General features: G+C 37.9%; 1 protein-coding gene across 1 annotated transcript; it reads right to left on the reverse strand.

The window, feature by feature from the left end:
* Positions 1 to 5,704: 5,704 nt before the first annotated feature.
* Positions 5,705 to 18,830, reverse strand: LOC100370249 (uncharacterized). Its single transcript, XM_085492518.1, has 9 exons — positions 18,702 to 18,830; positions 8,635 to 8,849; positions 8,094 to 8,171; positions 7,770 to 7,914; positions 7,381 to 7,452; positions 6,784 to 6,922; positions 6,539 to 6,656; positions 6,172 to 6,299; positions 5,705 to 6,056 (listed from the first exon to the last, which is right to left on the reverse strand). The coding sequence occupies exons 2-9, from the start codon at positions 8,846 to 8,848 to the stop codon at positions 5,976 to 5,978; spliced, it is 975 nt and encodes a 324-aa protein (XP_085348644.1). The 5' UTR covers position 8,849; positions 18,702 to 18,830; the 3' UTR covers positions 5,705 to 5,975.
* Between the last annotated feature and the right edge of the window lie 557 nt (positions 18,831 to 19,387).

Raw genomic sequence — 19,387 nt, forward strand, 5'->3', positions numbered from 1 at the left:
GTTATCACTTCAAACCGGTTAATAAAGTTAGCAATTTATTATCCATTGTTTTATTGTCGTTATTGTTAGTCTTTCATAAGCAGGATTTGCAGATTTTTTTCCGTTTGAATAATAAATAACCTTTAACGGTGTTTATGATCGGTACATGCACACTTGCAAGCACATCGTTTCCATTTCATTAGCGTGTCATCTCTCGGATTTAAAACCACAACTCGTTTAACCAGTCACGATCTTACACATCGGAAACACTTTCTCCATTCAGATTAGAAAAGGATAGATATAGCTGAATAAATGTTGGCGAGGCGAATATGATTAGATATATCGGCGGTGGATCAGGTGGAGTTCATTGCTCGTGAGCCCTAGCCCTGAAAGACGGCTGGAACTCAACGACCATTAACAATATTATTTTCCCTCAGTTGTTCCGGACGAGTGCTAAAGAATACGGCATTCAGCTACAAGTATAAGCCGATGTGTTTGTTTTGCTTTGCACTGTCCTCGCTGACAATGCAGTGTTACATAGATCATTGTGTTGGAGTGTCAGAGATCAATCCACAACCTGGTCGCCAAGTACTGTGTTGTTTGATGGGGTCAGCGAAACCTTGCAATAAAAAGTAGAATGTGAAGGGAGGGTCTAAGTATGGGTACGTGTGATTTTAAGTCTTCTTTTAAAGCGTGTTCGAATTAATGTATTTGACAGGGGTTACATACACACGGGTCCCGTCAGATGCCGGACACGATGAAACTGAACGACTAGGCCAAATAAATTGTTTTGTTGCTCTCAGCGACCGACCGAAAAATATGAAATATCGGGTCGCGTTTTTTTTTTTAGGTCCAAATATTAAAAACTCACCATTTTAAGCAGTAAAAAAGTGTTTCCTCTAAATTCAACGATCCCGGACCGTTGTTTGATCCCCAGGGTCCCCGGAGGGATAAGTGGCGACTTTGAAACTCGGGTTGATCTGTATTTCTCTGACATGTTCCGAATACTATGAAGTCTGAAGAGCAAACACTTCTTTTGCATTTCAGGCCATTTTGACATTTGCGAGTCGACGGATAGTTGGTGCACAATATTATAAATATCGCTGCACCAAGTATTTTCCTAGTTGAATAAAAACATTATTTTGAATCAAAAACAATACGTTTGTTGTAGTAAATATAATTTTTAATACATGAAATGCACAAAATTTTATTGAATTTACAAAACGTGACATTTTATATTAAAACTCTCATCCGCTTACATCACAAACAAAACGACGGCTTTTGCACGTTGCTTTAGCGCTGTCAGTATTCTCACTTCCGGGTTTGTCATCGTGTGTACGTACATGTGTACAGCGATGGCGAACAAGTTTGATGTCTGCATGACAGCTAAAGCTGGGTCAACTATTAAATTTAGCAAAGTCGCGTCGCTTAAAAAAAATCCGACCGACCGACCCAATTTTTCAATTTTCCGACTTGAGGGAAACATAAGTTTTTTTTTTGCCCTATGGTACATTAATCTTTAGGTGCCACGGTGGCACCAGTACTAGTCGCATAGTGTTGGTGGAGTCTAACCCATTACAGTAGGTATTCTATTGTATACTGTGACAGCCCACTATATATATTCACTCATTCACCACCCACATCGTCCTTACATCCAAAAAAATGGGGCAGTTGTTTTAATTAATGGGTGCATATCGCCTTACAATAAGTAGATCAATGGTAGAAGCTATCCATATTGCCTAAGCTGTTACAACTTAACTGGAGCGCGAATTTGAGTATTAGACTTTGGACATTATCGATTCAAAGTTAACCCGCACCCACACGTAAAATTTGGACCAAAGTGAGCAGAAAAACAAAGTCGTAAACTTTGTTTTTTTGTTACCCATCAATCCTAGTAACAATACCAGGTACAGCCAATAGAGCTGTCCATTGGGAAAGCTGTTCAAAGCGATTTTTGTTGAGGGCAGGGGATTTTTTCTATTTTTTGTAGGTGGCGGGAAATATCAGTACCCCCCTCTCAGTGGGCAGAGCAGATTTCTTTAAAAAATGCAAGGACAGGGAAACTGTTTTTAGTGGGTAGGGTACTTACATAAAAAAATATCGCAGGGTGGGCAAAACAGCCTTTAGGGCAGGGTATAATAAAAAAACGCATTGGGGGAAATAACATCTGCTAAATGTAGGCAGCCGTGTGCTATCAATAACTGAAAATGCGAGTCACCCACTGATCTGCTGAGTGGTTAATGTATTCAAGAAGCCCATAGAAACAATGACTCGATGAATTACGCCACCAATCAGCACAGCAATGTAGGTTCTGTCACTGTGAATATTCACCCGGGATATTCACAAACATTCTACTGCAAGCAGTGTAAGTGAGGAATAGAGTTTATAACAGTTGTCATCACTTTGAATGTACGAAGTTGATGTTACACTTCGGCAGCGGCTGTCTGACCTTTCATAAGTGTCTGACCTTGTAAAGATGTGACACAACCCATAATACAGTGTCACACGGGGAAGGCAACACAACAAGAGAAGAGCAGGGGGAAAAGCGCTTATTAATGAGGGGAGGGGAAAGATGAATTTGGTCAGCAGGAGGGCAAGAAAAGCAGGTTGGCGGTGGGGGAGTAGGCAAAAAAGTGTATTTTAATGAGGGCAGGGGAAATTTATTGCTCGTTGGCAGCACCTGCAATACGATATAACACCATACAATACAATGACCACCCATACATATACACACTTTTTATGACATTTTGTGCGGAATGATTAAATGAACCATCTCCGAAATGTCAACGTGTATTTGCTGTAAACGACAATGACATGACGTAATGTCATTTAACTAGTCACAGAAATTTAACTAGTCAAAAAGGTTGCAAAAGTTTCCGAATACACGCGATAGACTTTCACAACTCGTAGACGGGACTTTCTTAAGCGGTGGCGATCGTCGCGCCACTCATGCGCGAGATATGGGTATCATATAAACAAAGATGGCGACTTGCGCAGACCAACGAGTACGAATGATGCCAGGGAGTCCCTGATGATGATCACGTACCCGGGGTCACGTATTTCTTCAGCCTGGTCTGCTCGAAAACGGTGTATAAATATATTCTATAAGCTAACTATGTGTGCTAGTTACCTTTCCCATGTTTCCGCACAACCACGAACATTTAATGACTTAGAGACTTTGAAACAATTATGCCGAGCCTATTATTTTGGCAATGTGAGTTCGATTATGTCACGTGACTATAATATACTATTATTATACCCGTATTTCAATCACCTGAATGATTGGTCTATCTTTGTGAACATTACGGTCTTTTACTGTGAACATTTTGGCCCACCACTGTGAACATTTTGATCCATCACTGTGAGCATTTTTGTCTACCTTTGTGAACATTTTGGTCCATCTATGTAAACATTTTGGTTTATCTCTGTGAACATTTTGGTCTATCTTTGTAAACATTTTGGTTTATCTTTGTAAACATTTTGGTCTATCTTTGTAAACATTTTGGTCTATCTTTGTAATTATTTTGGTCTATCTTTGTAAACATTTTGGTCTATCTTTGTGAACATTTTGGTCCATCTATGTAAACATTTTGGTTTATCTCTGTGAACATTTTGGTCTATCTTTGTAAACATTTTGGTCTATCTTTGTAAACATTTTGGTTTATCTTTGTGAACATTTTGGTCCATCTATGTAAACATTTTGGTTTATGTCTGTGAACATTTTAGTCCATCACTGTGAACATTTTGGTCTATCTTTGTAAACATTTTAGTTTATTTCTGTAAACATTTTGGTCCATCACTGTGAACATTTTGGTCTATTTTTGTAAACATTTTGGTTTATCTCTGTGAACATTTTAGTTCATCACTGTGAACATTTTGGTCCATCTATGTAAACATTTTGGTTTATCTCTGTCAACATTTTGGTCCATCACTGTGAACATTTTGGTCTATCTTTGTAAACATTTAGGTCTATCTATGTAAACATTTTTGTCTATTACTGTGAACATTTTGGTCTATCTTTGTGAATATTTTGGTCCATCTATGTAAACATTTTGGTTTATCTCTGTGAACATTTTGGTCTATCTTTGTAAACATTTTAGTTTATCTTTGTGAACATTTTGGTCCATCTATGTAAACATTTTGGTTTATCTCTGTCAACATTTTGGTCCATCACTGTGAACATTTTGGTCCATCTATGTAAACATTTTGGTTTATCTCTGAACATTTTGGTCTATCTTTGTAAACATTTTGGTTTATCTCTGTCAACATTTTGGTCCATCACTGTGAACATTTTGGTCTATCTTTGTAAACATTTTGGTTTATCTCTGTCAACATTTTAGTCCATCACTGTGAACATTTTGGTCTATCTTTGTGAATATTTTGGTCCATCTATGTGAACATTTTGGTCTATCTATGTAAACATATTGGTTTATCTTTGTGAACATTTTGGTCCATCTATGTAAACATTTTGGTCTATTACTGTGAACATTTTGGTCTATCTTTGTAAATATTTTGGTCCATCACTGTGAACATTTTGGTCCATCTATGTAAACATTTTGGTTTATCTTTGTGAACATTTTGGTCCATCACTAAATATTTTGGTTCATTATGGAAAACAATTTGGTTCATTTTCGCGAATTTTGGATACAATAGTAAATCAAAAATGGATACCTTTTTCCCTGGTCCCGTATTTAAGATCTCAAACATTTGGGCAAGGATGAATAAATTACCTTTTGTGATTGTATACTTAAAATTATTTTTAATCTAAAATAACTTAATAGTTATCTATGTACTGACAGGTAGTAGGCATCTTAAGACAATAATAAATCATACCACTGAAAAGAAGGTAAAAAAACGGTAGTGGGGGGGGGGTCACTGATCAAAGTAGGAGTTTCTAATCATCCTAGATCTAAATATATGTAACTCAAAATATATGACGGAAAATGGACCATCACTAATGAGTGGGAGGGTGATTTAATACGAAATTGAAGTTGATCGGGTCAGTCCACGAACTGACGTCACACTTTTCAAATTCGCCGTGGGGCTTTCGAGAGTGCGATGGAACCCACAGATGAGTTACAGGTCCATTACTAAATAATAATGTCCTGGAAAGACTTACTATATTCTAAATTTACATTTTGAACGGCATTGCTTCTACTAATTAAAAACAAATGTCGTATAGTACAAGACGAACAAATTGTGTATGACATCGAATGTTTGTATTCAATAAAATCACATCAACGATAAAGTATTTTTTTAGAATTATATGAAATTTTTTCGGAATGATAATAGTAGAATGATAAATAAAAACATAGTGGAACACAGAAAATAATATATATAATTAATTACAATTTATCAACCAAAGACTTAAATAATAACACTGGAATCCTGAGAATCGATATAGCACAAATAACAGTGCTAGTTGCGAAAATTAAAATAAAACTCAACACACTAGAGCATCGGATATTGAATCCAGACGATGGACTTAATGAAGGTATCGACATGGGATACCAACATCGAAAATCCCTACAAATATCCCACCGTCGGTAAGTAGACCGAAGAAAATGCACCAGCCTGAGCGCCATCAATGGCCACATTGAGAAAAATGATTTGGCGGTAATGTAATAAAATAAGTTCCTCTAAGGTTTAAAATAGTCATTAATAATGACAGAGCTTGCTGTATAGACATTGTTAAAAAACTAGATAAAATAAAAGAACACTTTCATAACTAAACAAATGGCGAAAATGGTGCAAAATAAAAATAAAATGCCGCTAAGCTATGGTCACACTACACGTGACGCAATATCAAATATATTAGCAAAGCTAAAAATAATGCAATTCAAAGTAAACTCCCTGCTATTTTAGCATCTTTATATAATACGTGCCAAGAAACGACACGTGTGAAAAACTACACTGTTAGTATGCAAATCATAATTGTGCCTACGGAAAAAAAGAAAAATTTCCATTTTTGAATGAATTTCGGATAAACTGGATTCTCATTTGTTGACACAGTCCCCACAATAAGGATTGTCGTTCTTTTTGAAGAAAGATTCGCCTTCCAGTGCTTTCTTGCAGCCCTGTGGTATAAAATAAAAAAAAACACGGAATTTTGAATTATTCATCTCTTTCACAGTAATAATAAGTAATAATAAGTAATAATAAATATGAAAAAAATGATAAATATCAACTCACAGCACATTTGAAGCATCCAGGATGCCACGGCTTATCCATTGCCTCGATCCACTTGGTCTCCAACTTCTCTTTACATCCGTGACATTTTTCAGGTTTACTCTTACCGCCCATGAATAATTTCTCGTAGTCTGAAACAATAATGAAGCCAGAATGTTGTTAACTGCGCATGCGTAGTGACGTGGGATTGTGGATCTGCGTTGTGATTGGTCAGTAGTATTTTAATTTTGATCGTGATTGAGGCTGCTCGGAGAACCATGGACGGTCCTTGATCTATGATGTGTAGACGTTGCACCCTGGAAATATTCTGGAAAAACGGATGAACAAAATAGTTCAAAACTTTGCTTGTTAGATTATTGCCGTGACTCACCTTTCTTACAGTACGGCTTGCCATCTTTCGGTATGAATGGTCCATCGAATGGCTTCTTGCATTCTGTGCAGACGAAACATTTGGCATGCCACTTCGATTCCATCGCACTGATGATTTCCTATATACATGAACAATATATTTTAATATTTTAATATCTATACGGCTCGGGTAAGCGCAGGTTCAGATGACCGTCGACTACGGCTCGGGTGGCTCAAGCCTTGTTTCTCGTAATTCGAGATACTCACCCCTATGACTGGGTCGTTGCAGCCAGCACATTTTGAAGCTTCCTTCTTTTTATAACAATCTTCACACATACAGCGTCCATCTTTTGTCTCGTAGTATTTTGTAATTTCGTTAGTACAGCCAGCGCATTTCAGTGGACCTCTGCGAATAGAATTGAATGTTATTGTATGACACCGTTGTGTGTGGGGGTAGGTCACTGGCGAATGAGTGTAAGGAGAAGTCATTCACGTCACACCACTGGACACTGTAAAGTAATAGTAAATTTTCACAGAAAAAGAACTTAAACTACATTTTATTGAGCTACTTGTATACCCAAAAAGCAAATACACAATTACAGGCTTGCACAAGAAAATATCTCAGTTATAATACAACATTTATTTTAGCTAATCCGCGAGTTCGCTATGTTGCTAATTTATAACACGGAATGTCAGTGGGTTTCGCAGTACTCGGTATCTTATATTAAGATGGCGAACGAACTAAGATGGTGGATTTGATGACGTACTTTGACTGAATATATCTAGTTACAATAACATTCAAATGGTGTAGAACGACTCACTGATTAGTAACTAAAAGCTAAAATCAATTACTATGGGACTTACGTCTTTTTTTCACTGTTGCCTTTAGCATTACCAGCACTAGGGGGCGATTTAATGTCGGCGAGAGAACCAGTCCTGAAAACACAAACACATGGTGATTATTGAGTATTTCAAAGATACACCACAGCAGGTGATAATCATCGTCGTAAAACACTGCCTCTTTGCGGCAGCCGGTTGTGACGATTCCGTTATAATTTGCATACTGACATCTGTGCACACTCGGGGGAAACATTTGTAAGTTATAACCACGCATACAATTAAATTCTATTCAACAATTTAACACCCCCTCTCTCCGAGACACACTCCAAACAACTCATACTGTAAGCGACATATCGCATTGTGCTCGCGTTTTTTACAATTTATGGCACAAAATTATGGATTTAATCACTTACCCTTTGATTACGTTAACTGCAAAATCTCTCATCATGTTACCGGCCGGTTTATAGTTGGCAACGATGTAAATACGACCCTTTTTAGACTTGGCCTTACCAATACCCATCTCTTTCGTTGCCTTCCACACAACTTGAGTGAAGTGACCTTAAACACAATTTACATTTATCATTACACAGCTCACTGTTACCCAATGTTAGTTCATTTATTTAACACTTTCCAGCAGACAGCTCATCAGTATAGACTCAACTCAATTTCTTTCTAGTGGCGGAAATGCACAAACGTACACAGGGATACATATGTTTTGCCATGGACAGAGAACTCACCGATTCCGGATTTGAATCCGGGCTTGCTGAAATCATAGTCTCTGATTTCACTGTACCAGTTTTCAGTGGCTTGCTCAACTGCAATAAAGGAAAGTTACTGTCAGTGTTGCACACAGGGACCTGACGATCTATTCGTCTCAATGCATAGACGTCTATGGGACCGATCGACTATGTCCCGGTACAGGACATTGTCCTTGCTCAAAATAATAGAAATTATAGCACCACGAAAATCACTAATACTTGTTTCCGAACGTGATGATTAAATTTAATAACATATGTTTGCTTTACATTACTAAACTGTTTTAATTCTATAATTTCTATTATTTTGAGCAAGGACAATGTCCTGTATCGGGACATAGTCGCTCGGTCCCATAGACGTCCATGCATTGAGACGAATAGATCGTCAGGCCCCTGTGGTGTTGCAGTATGGGGGCGCTCCACATTGATGTACGTCGCCATTAATGGTAGCTATGGTACGTGGATCTGATTATGGCTAAACCCACAATTTTAGTGATAAGTGAATTTGACCATTTATCCTCACCTGACAAATCATAGTCTCCGGAACCGAATCCAGTGGCGATATTCTCACCGAAGTCTTTGTTTTCACTGTGTTCGAACTTATCGGTCTTCGCAAGGTGATCTGCCCATTTCTGCGCATGCTTGGCGCACTCCGCCGAGAATGTCAGCGGAGCTGCTTCGTGCTTCGATCGCAGGCGGTTATGCGCCCTCAGCGCCTCCTCTTGAACATTGTCCATTCTAGAAACAAAAAAGCAATTGTATTCGTAACTTATAGATATCATTTACAGAACTACCCATAACGCAGTGCCATTATCACTACATAATCGTATCATATAATAGAAAACAACAACAGATAACAGTAACTAGCCACCCAGATCCATTCTATCACCACATGACTATATAAAACAGTACTTCCTTGCGGGAGAAAAATCGAAAAGTCGCGGGTAGACCATATTCTGCTGACATGGGTTGGTAGTATGTACACATATATCAGAGCTTTTAGGTAGGTGTGATAGTAGAGTCGCATTTAGTATACATAGGAGAATTTCTCTAAATTCTTTTAATTTGATCATGCATCTACTACAGCTCTTTCAACATCAGTGTCTGCATTGCAGCCTTGATTGAGATAAAGCGTGGTAAAAGAATTTCTAGTAGAATACACAAAACATGTAAACACTTATATGTACTCAAAAGTGACTTGGCTGAGAAAGGATTACATACAACATAAAACTCACACACAACCATCAAACACGGACACTCTTTTTAAAGTTTTGAAATTATTGATTTAACAAACATTCATTGTGTGTTTTAATAATAGATTAATCAACAGTGTGTTTACATAAGTTAAGTTATCCCAGACAGAACAAATCTCACTTGGTGCCACAATGGAAACACCTCTTTTGTTGTAGATGAAATCTACATGATTAGAAACAATGTATCAATATAAAAGTGTTAACTGTCTTGGCTGCAATGCGGATCCTGTTGCTGAAGGAGCTGTATTATGTGTAACTAACTCCGTGATTGCGCTAATGTGGCTACAACAGAATGAAAAAAGTTGGATGGGTGTTAAAACTACACTGTACATGGTGGGATCCAGATATAAAAGTCTTAAAAAGTCGGTTGAAAATCTGCCCTTACGCCCCTTTGAACTGCATCTAATCGACCGAGGTTAATACTTATATCAATAGATCTAGATAAAACAAAGTTTGGACACGGGATTAAGTACTAACACTTTATATTTGCATTGATATTTATTAGCACATGGAAACTCACGGTTTCATACCATCGTTAGTCGTACAAATCGTGAAATTAATGTTACCATGGAGATCAGTTGAACCTTGTAGGATCTCATTAATACAGATGGTGAACTGTAGATATTAAAAGATATCGAAGGACCGAGTTGACCGAGTTCTGGGGTTAACGAGAAAATACCCATGATGCTGTGCTTCATTTTGCCATTTTCTCTGTTATTAATGGTATATGTATATGGGAATATGTAACATATCTGTGAACATATTCCCCACCCTGTGTACATAACTGTGTTGGTTGGTTCATTAAGTATTTTGCGAGGGTGTTTGTAGCATAGAGCTCCACGTGTGTAGCTAGCTGACTTGTCGGTGAATAATTTGGGTTGTTTGTTCAGAAGTATTTATCATGATCGATATTATACTGCAGGCAATATATACATTCATCGTTTTTGTTACTGAAACGCTAGTTTTCTGTGGCGTCACGTGTCGGTCTATTTTTTGAAAACATTTGAATCCAATAAATAATTGTTGGCACTGAATGAATGTCGACCAACAAATAATTTAGGTTTGATAAGATATTACGGAAAAGAAATATATCATTTAGTTCTATGGTATAAACACAATGTAACTAAAAAAAAAAAAAGACACGTGTTTAAAGTTCTAAGAAATACACGAAACGATATGGATATCCCGTATACACAGAACAATGCGTGATGCGTTACAGTGAAATGTGCGTTATATGAAATGTATGAGACAATAACGAAACAGGCAAATATCTCAAAAATGCAAACAAAAAATCTGGTTTACCTTCCCATGGTGACTGAGCGTTTGCGTTAACAGGTGGTGATGAGATTCTACAACTTGAATGTGAACAGCTGACGAAACGTGATGCAGAATATGTCTATTTATAGTCTCCTGTTACGTCATCGACACTGAATAATAGGGTTGATGGAGCACTTTACAACAAAGCCCATCAGCCCATCAGTGTTGATGGACTGTGCTTATAAAATGAGATTTATTTTACAGAAAGCGTACACTTCACGTCTTACCATTCTATATTTTTTTAGATATGAAACAACGCGAGAATTTGTGGTTACGATGAGATATGACTGTCAATGATTTATCATGATTTTTAATATTTTGACACAGAGCCGTTCACCCCCATATCGAGTAGAATAACCCAGCTTCAAGTCGACGATTCACAAGTTCATCCTTTAAATGTTTATAGCTTGAATCGAGCAAATTTAATTCAAAGGCAGATAAAAAAAAGGGGGCTAACAGGATAGCAATATATACGTAATTCGACAGGTGCAATCCTAACTATCATTGATACAAACACAGAGACATGTAATTGTGGGTATTCCTCTTATCTCAGAATACTGTAGCCTGTTATAGTTGTATGAGCTCTCATGAAACCTTAGTTACAATCTTCTACCCAACTAACACCTTTGAGGGACAACAAAGTTGTGTCAAAACCAATATTACTAGTTTAGCCTTGCTGAACAACAATGGTCTAACACTCCCCGTAGTAAGGTGAAATAAGACAGCAACCCAAATCTTCTTTCACAGTTTAACAAAATTCGCGAAATGGAGGTGTTAGCGCGAAATCCTCTGTAACTGTGAAATCACCCCGTCGGGGTCACGGTGATTTCGCGCTAACACTTTCATTTCGCGATTTATATTATTTTATTTAAGCTACAAAAACAAATTAATCGCCCGACTGAGCCAGTCTACATATCCACCCGTGGAGCTTAAATCCCAAATGTTGTTAATTCACATAGAAAACAAATACCAAACGGATTATAACTACATGTCATTATCTATGGCTTGGTTACAAAGATGCTGCTATGATGATGCGTACAGCTTTCATTTTTACTACTTGGGAGATGTAACCACAGCTATATCTAGGCGGAGTCGTAATTATTCACCTTGGCGACTCAGTCGGATAATTCGTTATGACAATCAACTCAAACACAGCGAGACTGACTATACCATTTTATTATACAGTCTTAAAATAAAACGACATGTAATCGTCAAACAGTGTTTGGCTATAAACCTGATGTTTACTAGAATAAAAGTCGATCATTTTACGAGCATGAAATATACATCAATAAAACTGGAGTCGTTGTATTATTTGTTTTACTGTGTTTGAGCATGTCATAACTAAAATGAAGCAGCATACTTTTCCATACGTTTGTTTTAACAATTTTGGCTAAGACCTGTCAACAGTGGAAAAGTGTGTCCATTTGGTTCCGAATTAACAAAGAAATCATAAAATAATACACTAAAATTCGATTCACTGGGGTTTAGATTTTCACTGTAGTGGACCCCGGACACTGGGGTTCATGAGACGAACAACGGACGTGAATCGAGTGGGTGGCCTTGTTGGGTTATTGTCACATTCTTCACCCTTTACTTCAATGTTTAACACGTAAGCTAAGAAAATATAGGGCCTCTTTAAGTCGAGTTGTTTGCATATCCACAAACCATATAAAACAAAACAATGCTCGTAAACGTAGAATGGGGGTGTGTCCTGGTATTTATTGGGTTCATTGTTCTCCGTAAAGATTCGATTTGCAGACAATGCTTGCACTTTCTCGTCCGCACGCAGTATACCTACCAATGCATTGTTCTACCGCGGACCTACATTCTTGTCTTTCCGATTTACAGTCAACTGCTTTTCATTGTATTTGTTTTTTGAGGAGGGGTAGGGATAGAATAGAATCAACCATTCTAAATTCGGGTGGGGTGGCGTGATTCGTGTATATATATTACAACTACTTATATATTTGATAACAATCTGCATCCGTATTTGGGATCCGGGTCGAAAAATACATTGCAATTTAAAACAATACAATACTAGTAAAATAAAATAAAACAACAGTAACAAACTGAATATAAAGAACAACATATATGTAATACTAGTACATAATAACAAACACCTTTGAAGGCAGTATAACTAACAGTAACAATAACTACTAGTATTAAACTGGCCCAGCTGTAGTGATTTTTTCAGTTAAATTATAATGATAAGAAGCTTAGAAAAATAGTTTTGCGAAATTTGGGGTGAACGCGAAACTTCGCGGTTACAGGAGATTTCGCGCCAACACCCCCATTTCGCGATATTGTTTATTTAATTTAAGAAAAGAAATAAACTGCCTATACTTTGCCAGTCTATACTACAATATATGCGCGAGGTGGGACAGAGACTTAATATCGAGGCGATTCGGGCATGTGCAATGACCGTTCCTCACTTATATCGCTTTTTCTACCAACTAGTAACATAACACCACCGCTACCAAATATAACGTTGATAAAATGAGGTCCATGTCACGGAAAGAATTGTTTTATGACTTATTCTTTAAAATCAAACTTTGAAGTTGTTGTTTTCCGTGCCAAACATACCTTGCAATTGAAACGCTTCAGTTGTTAGAAGCTCATAAACAAGTTTTTTTTTATCACACGCGTTGTATACGTCACGACACGATGCGACAACTGGGGGCGCTTTAACACAACACCCCGTTTCGTCTTCTAGATCCCCATGCCCACAGACAACAACTATGAGTAAAGTGATATTTAACCTTTAGACCAGTCACTCTAACAGTATGAGATTACCCAACCTGCATCTATAAAAGGTCTAGTAAATTCCATACTCACAAGCACTGTGATGCACAGTCACTCTAACAGTATGAGATTACCCAGCCTGGACCTACAAGAGGTCTAGTAGATTCCATACTCACACGCACTGTGATGCACAGTCACTCTAACAGTATGAGATTACCCAACCTGCATCTATAAGAGGTCTAGTAGATTCCATACTCACACGCACTGTGATGCACAGTCATTCTAACAGTATGAGATTACCCAACCTGTATCTATAAGAGGTCTAGTAGATTCCATACTCACACGCTCTGTGATGCACAGTCACTCTAACAGTATGAGATTACCCAACCTGCATCTATAAGAGGTCTAGTAGATTCCATACTCACACGCACTGTGATGCACAGTCACTCTAACAGTATGAGATTACCCAACCTGCATCTATAAGAGGTCTAGTAGATTCCATACTCACAAGCACTGTGATGCACAGTCACTCTAACAGTATGAGATTACCCAACCTGCATCTATAAGAGGTCTAGTAGATTCCATACTCACACGCACTGTGATGCACAGTCACTCTAACAGTATGAGATTACCCAACCTGCATCTATAAGAGGTCTAGTAGATTCCATACTCACACGCACTGTGATGCACAGTCACTCTAACAGTATGAGATTACCCAACCTGCATCTATAAGAGGTCTAGTAGAGTCCATACTCACACGCACTGTGATGCACAGTCACTCTAAGAGTATGAGATTACCCAGCCTGCATCTATAAGAGGTCTAGTAGATTCCATACTCACACGCACTGTGATGCACAGTCACTCTAACAGTATGAGATTACCCAACCTGCATATATAAGAGGTCTAGTAGATTCCATACTCACAAGCACTGTGATGCACAGTCACTCTAACAGTATGAGATTACCCAGCCTGGACCTACAAGAGGTCTAGTAGATTCCATACTCACAAGCACTGTGATGCACAGTCACTCTAACAGTATGAGATTACCCAACCTGTATCTATAAGAGGTCTAGTAGATTCCATACTCACACGCACTGTGATGCACAGTCACTCTAACAGTATGAGATTACCCAACCTGCATCTATAAGAGGTCTAGTAGATTCCATACTCACACGCACTGTGATGCACAGTCACTCTAACAGTATGAGATTACCCAACCTGCATCTATAAGAGGTCTAGTAGATTCCATACTCACACGCACTGTGATGCACAGTCACTCTAACAGTATGAGATTACCCAACCTGCATCTATAAGAGGTCTAGTAGATTCCATACTCACAAGCACTGTGATGCACAGTCACTCTAACAGTATGAGATTACCCAACCTGCATCTATAAGAGGTCTAGTAGATTCCATACTCACACGCACTGTGATGCACAGTCACTCTAACAGTATGAGATTACCCAACCTGCATCTATAAGAGGTCTAGTAGAGTCCATACTCACACGCACTGTGATGCACAGTCACTCTAACAGTATGAGATTACCCAGCCTGGACCTACAAGAGGTCTAGTAGATTCCATACTCACAAGCACTGTGATGCACAGTCACTCTAACAGTATGAGATTACCCAACCTGCATCTATAAGAGGTCTAGTAGATTCCATACTCACACGCACTGTGATGCACAGTCACTCTAACAGTATGAGATTACCCAACCTGCATATATAAGAGGTCTAGTAGATTCCATACTCACAAGCACTGTGATGCACAGTCACTCTAACAGTATGAGATTACCCAACCTGCATCTATAAGAGGTCAAGTAGATTCCATACTCACACGCACTGTGATGCACAGTCACTCTAAGAGTATGAGATTACCCAACCTGCATCTATAAGAGGTCTAGTAGATTCCATACTCACAAGCACTGTGATGCACAGTCACTCTAACAGTATGAGATTACCCAGCCTGCATCTATAAGATGTCTAGTAGATTCCATACTCACACGCACTGTGATGCACAGTCACTCTAACAGTATGAGATTACCCAACCTGCATCTATAAGAGGTCTAGTAGAGTCCATACTCACAAGCACTGTGATGCACAGTCACTCTAAGAGTATGAGATTACCCAACCTGTATCTATAAGAGGTCTAGTAGATTCCATACTCACAAGCACTGCTAGGCACAGTCACTCTAACAGTATGAGATTACTACCCAACCTGCAACTATAAGAGGTCTAGTAGATTCCATACTCACACGCACTGTGATGCACAGTCACTCTAACAGTATGAGATTACCCAACCTGCATCTATAAGAGGTCTAGTAGATTCCATACTCACACGCACTGTGATGCACAGTCACTCTAACAGTATGAGATTACCCAGCCTGGACCTACAAGAGGTCTAGTAGATTCCATACTCACAAGCACTGCTAGGCACTTAAAATATACAAATAACGAAGACGACTTTATGTTGTGATATTGTACCACGAAACAACAACATGCGCCCCAACACACCCCGGAACTCGATATCCCTCTTATCATAAAATCTCGATTGTCAATTCGTGAATTCGCTCAAAAGCCAATAATATTCAAGTGCCATAGTCCATAGGAATGGCACATTAATTCTGACAAACAATGCGAAAGCACGCCCTCTTGTGTCATTAAAATGACAATATACAAGGCACCACAAATCACCGTCACATATTACGGGTTGTGTTGTCCTCTCAGAGAGATTACTGAATCTAACAGCCTTGCGTGTTACTTACATATATAAACATGTTGAAACTAGCATTAAATAAAGCAGTGTAATTTAAAGTTACGAGCGGTGATAACATAATGAGGCCGCTGTAGTGGCTTGTGTCACAGGTTATCTGCGGCACGTTACATACTTTGAGAGACTTAATCAGATTACTATTATATGGATGGGCGGACACGTAGGCACTGTATAGGGGCCGGGCGCGCCGAATTTAAAATAAATAGAAATTGTGCATTGTTTTTTTTTTTTTTAAATTGAAACGGAGATACGTGGTTTAGAGTAAGATGTAAAATTTGAAAATAATAGTCCGTTAGATGAAGATGCTAATAGTATTTTAAATATTACAATAATGTACTACGTCAGCAATTACTATTAATATCAATGCGCCATTAACAAGTCTAACCATTGTCACTATTCACGAGTTTAGACTTTGGTCCCATACAGATGTCCCACGCCTATTTATTATAATCTATAATAAATGTGTCAAAATTGTGAATATAGCGTGGTAGCTGAGAGCTATATTTATTTAATTGAAAAACAGTGTCACAATATAGGACGTACAATGAACCCGGTCATTTATTTAGCGGAGAGCACCATCTGTGTAACAAAGTACTTCACCGGCCACGAGTCGGGGAGTGCATCTGTCAATACGCTCGTATAGTAAACTATGTCATGTAAAGGGAAGGTCAGAATTGGTAGTATAGGTAATATATATGTTTTCTGCATACAGGGCAATGATAAGTGCGATGCAAACACGCGCATGACCTCGTTGCCTATCATTGTGATTAATTTCCAACGAAACGATACATATCAGTGTTTTGAAGCATGGGTGTGTATACGCCTCTCATCTCACCTACTCAGCAATATTACTGGTACATGTGACCAACGTCACAAAATGCTGCACCTACTTTTTTGGGGGGTGTGTGTAAAATAACGCCCAGCTAAAACAGCCGGTTGTAAGTTAATACAGCCCAAACTTTGCCTGAAACAGATAACGATACTCTGTATTATCAGCGATGGGACACAAACACTTAATTCGGGTATTGAAATAGCTTGGTATGGTTACAGTTAGCTAACGGGATCTGGAAAAAAAGGTCGCTCTGCCACCTGTTGCGTTGACGCGTTGTAATCACGTGGTGTGTCATAACAGAACATATAAATTAGTGTTTTGTATAAACACAATAACCGCAGCGTAAATGCGTGACTGTACGGATGCAGGGCTATGTATCAGCTAGGCGATGACCAGGCACATTCTGGATATGTCACCCCAGTTTTTGTAAATGTGAACAGAATAGGAATAGGCGCCATTGTGTTTCTATCTGACGGACTTTTCAAAAATTAAATTAAATTGTATTCCTATCCCTTCAGAGACACTCTCAACTTTAATTAATTTTCTTCCTACCATGCAACTTAAACATTTGCATCAGAAACCGATAAACCAAAGTTCATTCATACATAATTATGCTAAAAAATGTAAATTCTTCAGAGTAATTCGATCGAAGCGTCCTTTTAAATGCAGTGGCACTTGTTGGTGTATTGAAGTAATGTGTAAATTTATTATAAGTTTATTCAACAAAACAACGTTTAAATTACATGAATTTCTCAACAGACATTTGATATCATAACATGGCGGATCCCTTGATTCAACGTCACGGCCACGTGTCACAAGGGAGCATATGTGTGATTAATTTTGCGAATAGATGATAAAATCAGAGTATTATATCCGATAAACACGGAACGAACAAAATCGAGACTCATCAATTCATCCTCATCTAATAATGAACACATCTGACTTTAGGACGTTTAGAACAAAACTGTGTCTAGGGAACCTTGCCCTAAAACATTGAATACATACAACACACATCACACACCTTCTTTGCAGGGCAACTGTGATATTTGTGATAAGTGCCTTCAATGTCGTTAATATATCGTGCAGGTCCAAAGTACAGCGATACAAAGGATACAACGTTTATTATCAAAGTTAAAAACAATTCCAGCGTGGCAAATCCACCGGATATGACATATAACGCATTTATTTCTGAATGATTAAGTTCAATTTTATATTTTTTTCAATTGAAAACAAATGTTCTTGAAATTTAATATTTTTTAATATTTCCTCCATGTTTAATCCACCCAGTTCAATTATTGTTCTGTTCATTTTGGGCCGGAGTAACCACAGGGTAATTTGATCATCGTCGAACAATTGACCTGTCATACTTCAAGAATATTTACACCAAAATATGTAATGGTTTGGACGTCACGGTGTATAATTCCAATGAACACAATCTCGATAAGAACAAATGATTTTCATATTTTTTACCATTTTTACGGTCAAATGAAAAACAAACCAGAAATAAAATCCACAATTTTTATTTTATTTGTTAGAAAATATTATTCAACATCTGTTTGAAAAATAAATGGCTATGTATTCCTAAAATAACTTGTTTACCTGATAGTGTATTTGTTTAGCAACCTGGATATTGAGATTGCAAACCCGCATTTTACGTGTAAAATAGTTTCTTACCTTGTTTTTTTCAATGCACGCAGGGTACTTCTGACTTCTCACGTAAGTAACCACGGTCCACCAGGTCTTGAACCTGGGTCCGAACACCTTTTATATACGCAGGGGACCCTCACCTATGCTGTGACCAGTTTCAGCGAATGTAGTCCGGATACTAGTATCTATCCTGCCCACACTGCGTTTTTTTTAAAATTCTGTTCTGTATTTCTATGGTTCTAGGTGTGATCCGGTTTTATTTTTATAAACAAAAGATTAATAATGAAATTTAAAACAAAATGTTTAAAATATCGAACCCCCTGTTTCATTGCTGCATGCTGGGACACGCCTGTCATTAACAATGTACTCCCACACTAGATTTAACATCAAGGTGTGCAGTTTATTTGTGCGGGATCGGTTTCTAAGGAAAAGAAACAAATTGTTGATCATCATCATGACAATCAGTGATTATCATACATATTTTGAGAATACTTGTCGTGGATTCGGAGAGAAGTTTTTTTTTCTAATTAAATAAAAAACAAGGTAAAAAACAACCATTTATCAAATTATAGATAAATGTCACGTTCCACAAACAATTTGTTCGATTTGTTTGTCAATGCCAGTGTGCGATAAAGAAACTAGGACGAACTGCGTCCATACGTAATTACACACTTTTTGATATCAGCTTGATTCACACTTTTTTTGTTCAATGT

The sequence above is a fragment of the Saccoglossus kowalevskii genome, chromosome 17, assembly GCF_978046115.1.
Source record: "Saccoglossus kowalevskii chromosome 17, keSacKowa6.1, whole genome shotgun sequence".
NCBI lineage: Eukaryota > Metazoa > Hemichordata > Enteropneusta > Harrimaniidae > Saccoglossus > Saccoglossus kowalevskii.

Bases quoted from the DNA above. Each gene is read 5' to 3' on its own strand.
- LOC100370249 (XM_085492518.1), bottom strand. From the start codon at position 8,848: ATGGACAATGTTCAAGAGGAGGCGCTGAGGGCGCATAACCGCCTGCGA. The intron at 6,657-6,783 runs GTGAGTATCTCG...TCATGTATATAG, and splicing joins GCAACGACCCAGTCATAGGG to GAAATCATCAGTGCGATGGA. The intron at 6,057-6,171 runs GTGAGTTGATAT...TTTATACCACAG, and splicing joins CTGGATGCTTCAAATGTGCT to GGCTGCAAGAAAGCACTGGA.